Genomic DNA, 5,173 nt, shown 5'->3' with positions numbered 1-5,173 from the left:
CGTTAAATGATGTATCCGCAGTTTTAATTTTTTGAGAAATTTTCGTAATTTAGAAAAGAGTAGTGATAGGATATGTGATTTTTACAGACCTTATTATATTGGGCCTTTATTTTTTGAGTAAATTTTTGGTTTAGTAAACATAAAAATCATATTTGTATGTTATAACTATAGTGTGTATAATTGCGATCCATAACAAACTTTATGTTTGTTATGTCTATTAATATGTATATTTCAGTATATGTATACAAAAGAATTAATTGTATAATTTATTTCGATATATATATACAAAATAATCAATTGTATAATTTGTGTTTGTATAAAGCGAGAAAGAGAAAAGAAAACTGGACGAGGAGAGAGGCGAACGAAAAGATGTGTGTGTCTGTGTATTTCTCTCGCTTCATATAAACACAAACACATTTTATACATTTGTGTTTTTTATAAAGTGAGAGAGGCGAGAGAGAGACTGCCCAACGAGAAATTGAAAGTGACGAGCTAGAAATTCAGGGAGAGAGATGTGAATGACAATTATTTGCCACGGATTATATTAAATGAAATTGTGATTAAAATATTTAATTATAATTAATGATTTGCTATTTTGTACAGTTTTCTAATATATATATATATATATATATATATATATATATATATATACATAAAAAGTTTGGAATTGTTGAATTGGGCAAAGGACAAATTAGGATTAGTAGAAGAGTGTACTAACGTACATAAGGTTGGAGAAATGCAGAAGCGTGGCGATATTTAGGTGGAAGAAAGAGATAGGATTTCTTCTAGTTTCCCTTATCTTTTAAATAAAAAAAAATAAATAATTTGGGTTTCATGGCTTGTCTAAGCTGCAGTCTCCCTTTACTTCAAACTCATAAAGCGATTTCCAATTTCAGTGTATTCCCCTTTAAATCAGTTGCAATATGTTTACCAAAATGTAAGGTGAAGTCTGTTCATATTCCATCAGTTTCTGAAGCTTCTTCTCTTTCATCTACTAATTTGGAAGAAGAGGAGGACGACGATCCCACTGCTGAACTTGTTTATCTTGACCCTGAAATTGATCCTGAGAGCATATCTGAGTGGGAATTGGATTTTTGTTCAAGACCAATTCTTGATATTAGAGGGAAAAAATTATGGGAGCTTCTTGTTTGTGATGATTCCCTCTCTCTTCAGTATACCAAATATTTTCCTAATAATCTTATCAATAGTATCACTTTGAAAGATGCTTTACTATCTATATCTAATGACTTAGGCATCCCATTACCCGATAAAATCAGATTCTTCAGGTACTCTTAACTTACATCCTCTCAACTGTTTTACATTTTCAATTCTCTCATCAATTGTTCTCCATTTTTAGGTCACAAATGCAAACTATTATTACAAGAGCTTGCAATGAACTTGCCATCAAACCTGTTCCTAGCAAACGGGTATTTTCACCAATTTTATTATCCCTATATATACAACATTTCAATCCAATTTTCTAGCACGGATCTACATTGACCGTTCCCCCGATATTTTTTTTGTTTATGTATAGAGGAAATTAAAAAGCAGATACTAAATAAGCACAAAAAAAGTTAGTTGCTGCTTTGGTTCTGGCCTTAATGTTAAGGCGTGTAGATGCTGTTAGTCACGAATTCATATCTTTCTCTACCTGCAATTTTATGTTAAAAGAAAGTGAGCACCCACGACCCTCAAATGTTGGAGACAAGTTGTGTTTGATTTTTCCATCCCTAAGTTCATCCTACCTATTTTGCTGGTAAAGCACATATTGCATTCATTCAAAATTAGCTTAGCTCTCCCTTTCTTTCCTGGTAAATTCTCCCCCCAAGTCAAGCTTTAGTTTGATATACAATGCATTGCTTCATTTCCATATTTTTATATGATCTGAAAATGAATAGCTCATTTATGTGTATACACAAGACTTCAGTAATGCCTAAATGATCTTTGATCCATGACATAACAAAAGGTCTTTTCTAATATAAAAAATAATGACCAAGATACTGCAATATTTTGCTATTTTAATGCACAATTGTCTAAAAACAGATTTCTTGTATGCTGCTATATTTCAGTGCTTATCACTTGTCCTTTGGCTTGAAGACCGCTACGAAACTGTTTATACTCGCCATCCTGGTTTTCAAAAAGGAGCCAAGCCACTTCTTGCACTTGACAATCCTTTTCCAATGGAACTTCCTGAGAATCTGTATGGAGAAAAGTGGGCTTTTGTCCAGTTGCCCGTTTCAGGTAGATTTAATTCTAACACTCTGGAACAACTAATCTAGTTTAGCTCTTGATGATTTGTAATAAGAATAGATTTCCTCTTCTGTACTATAACTTGCCATATTTCTCATTTTGAGAAGATAAACTTGGATTAGAACCGATATCAAGTTGAACATGAATTTCTAATATTATTGTACCTTTAAAATTATGGACTTACAATTTATCTTGTTTGTAGCTGTTCGTAAGGAAGTATCTAACCTGGAGACTAGGTTGGTTTTTGGCTCAAGTTTGGACTTGGATCTTCTGGGGATCGAAATTGAGGACAACACATTGATTCCTGGACTAGCAGTTGCATCCTCACGTGCAAAACCATTAGCAGGTATCAGAGCTGTACTATATTTTTTTTTCTTTTTAACTTTATTGTATTAATGGATTATGACAATTCATGAGCACATGCATTGTTCCTAGATTGACAAGTTTCCTTCATACTTCTTTTATAACTCTCATGCGCTCTATCAGTATAATTTGAACTACTTTCCTTTTTCTTCCCCCTTTTCTCGAGTAAATTTAATCTACTTAATTTTATAACATCAAAATCATTTCATGCTAGTTCATATGCGCATTGAACCGTTTCAAAGGTGCAACCATTTGTCATGACCAAAATGCTAGTCAATTAGTATTTGCAGAGATGGGGGTTGTCGGCCAAAACACCGAGACATTAGGTTGAACCCTCATGAAGCAAGACTAATTAGACTACTTATACCATTCTCAAATGTGATTTTTTTCATAAAAATATTCATTACTTTTTTCAAATGGTCTGATGATGTATTTCTCGGCAGAAGTGGTAATTTGACTCTGATTGCTCAATTAAAGATTAAAGTTACCTATATTATATAGACAAGTCTATGTTGGTGAGCTAGAGTGGAGAAGCATCGGGTGATCCAAAATTTCCTATTATTTTGTTAATTGAGATTTCGATATAGAAGGATCTCTTTATTTCTTCACAACAGATTCTCACATCATTTTCTTGAAATGATATTATCTCACCGTGGGTTGTCTATTCTTTATTGAAAACTGTTATTGCATTTGTTCAGTATTGTTGAAAATTCACCTTTCCTGGAGTTGTGGCTTCTTGTAGCAAAGATGGTTCTGCACATATATTGATGTGGTAACTGTCACCATTGATGTAAACAGAGTTGCGCTTCAAGTACTGCATGTTATTATCTACTTGTTAGATGATGGCAACATTCTTTCGCCTTTGAGGATAATAACTCTTCAATTTACCAAAAAATGTGATTGAAGCGTTTGGTGTCAGTTAATTGGGGCTTGAAAAATTGATCAAATTTCATTCATAAACACGTCTGTTGTACTCAAAGCTTCTCCATGTTTTCTAAGGACAGAGTGTCTATCCACTCATTTCGATTTGAAATCTATTTCCTTCTCTATTTGCTGGGCACTTACAAGTATCAAACAATTGGCCTATGTCCAAATTTGCTTGATACACTTTCCTTCTTTATGCATACCAAAACATTTTATTCCTTACATAATATGAAAATTTCTTGTTTCAAGCTAAATAAATTAAAACTATTTCACATCGATTTTACGAATCTCGTCTCTTCTATTCTTTTGAATGTATCTCGTATTAATTTCTGTATATCAATCCATTCAAAATCTTTTATTTGCTTTTCAATTTTACTCAGATGAGCTGGTCTAAATTGGCAGTGTGATTGGACAAATGATATGATTATCTGCGAGAACTGTTAGAAACTTCTGACATCAAACTATAGCAGCTGAAAACATATCTCCCTATTTCCGAATGTCAAGGGGGATATGTAGGTCATAGTTAAAGTATGTTCATTGAGGAATGTTGGTTTAAGGTTGAATTTGGTCAACCCATCTGTATACTCGGGCTCCTATAGCCAGCAACATCTTTGGATACTTCTAGCCTTTTAATGAGACCCAAAGAATGTGTTGTGTAGAAATGTTTTTTTTAAAAAAAATATTTTTTACAATTTGTGTTTCACCATCGTCTTTTGATTGTGGACTAGTACAGCTTGGATGAATGGCTTGGAAGTCTGTTCGATTGAAGCTGATGTTGACAAGGCTTCGTTAATTTTGTCGGTGGGTATCTCTACCCGCTACATTTATGCGACTTACAAGAAAAATCCTGCATCCACAAGTGAAGCTGAAGCTTGGGAAGCAGCAAAGAAAGCCTGTGGAGGTTTGCACTTCCTTGCTATTCAAAATGACCTGAATTCGGATGATTGTGTTGGATTCTGGCTTTTGTTAGACCTGCCACCTCCTCCTGTATAACTTGATAAATAGAATACAAGGTTTTCCTTTGTACATTCTCTTTTATTTGCTCATTTCCAGAATGTAGAGAGGCATCATAGCAATTAGACTGTATTTGAGCTGAGAATTTTCGTAAGAAATGGCAACGTTTTGCTCTCTTTGCATTTACTTCAATGAAAATGATTGTATCAGACAATATCCTGACATGCGTGCAAAAGGCTGCTGATGTTACTTCGATGTTGCCGAGTTTGCATGTGTGTTGACATATTCCTACACCTCTAACTTTTCACTTTGCATTGTGATTTGACTCAAAAAAGACTTATAAGACATCGTTAATTGACTTTGGCATGTGATTAGGCATTAGAAGTGCACTCAACAACACGGAAAATGTTCTGGTCCCTTTTTATGAATCTAGTTATGGAACAGAGTGTGAAATTAATTTTTTTTAATGTTTTATTTATGGCGCTGGTTCGTTAGAGAGAACCCGCAATTTCCTGAGTTTGAAGTACTGAAAGACTTAGTAATTTTCTTCAATCATTTCATGAGACATATAGTTTAAGTACAACACTTATAATATAACTAACCCTAGAAATGCACTAGAAGAAAAATAACTACTACTAAAAGAAATTATTGTCGTAACTATTGGATAACTAAGGAGTGATAA

General features: G+C 33.6%; 1 protein-coding gene across 1 annotated transcript; it reads left to right on the top strand.

Annotated features, from left to right (window-relative positions):
- The first annotated feature begins 711 nt into the window (after nt 1–711).
- Nucleotides 712–4,707, top strand: LOC107011502 (protein TAB2 homolog, chloroplastic). The gene is made up of 5 exons (XM_015211027.2): nt 712–1,286; nt 1,358–1,427; nt 2,070–2,241; nt 2,453–2,596; nt 4,271–4,707. The coding sequence occupies exons 1-5, from the start codon at nt 835–837 to the stop codon at nt 4,528–4,530; spliced, it is 1,098 nt and encodes a 365-aa protein (XP_015066513.1). The 5' UTR covers nt 712–834; the 3' UTR covers nt 4,531–4,707.
- The last annotated feature ends 466 nt before the right edge of the window (nt 4,708–5,173 follow it).

This window comes from Solanum pennellii, chromosome 2 (genome assembly GCF_001406875.1).
Source record: "Solanum pennellii chromosome 2, SPENNV200".
Taxonomy (NCBI): domain Eukaryota; kingdom Viridiplantae; phylum Streptophyta; class Magnoliopsida; order Solanales; family Solanaceae; genus Solanum; species Solanum pennellii.
The sequence above is the reverse complement of the archived record's forward strand: the minus strand, read 5'-3'. Positions and strand labels throughout refer to the sequence as shown.

Bases quoted from the DNA above. Each gene is read 5' to 3' on its own strand.
- LOC107011502 (XM_015211027.2), top strand. From the start codon at position 835: ATGGCTTGTCTAAGCTGCAGTCTCCCTTTACTTCAAACTCATAAAGCG. The intron at 1,428-2,069 runs GTATTTTCACCA...GCTATATTTCAG, and splicing joins AACCTGTTCCTAGCAAACGG to TGCTTATCACTTGTCCTTTG. The intron at 2,597-4,270 runs GTATCAGAGCTG...GGACTAGTACAG, and splicing joins ACGTGCAAAACCATTAGCAG to CTTGGATGAATGGCTTGGAA.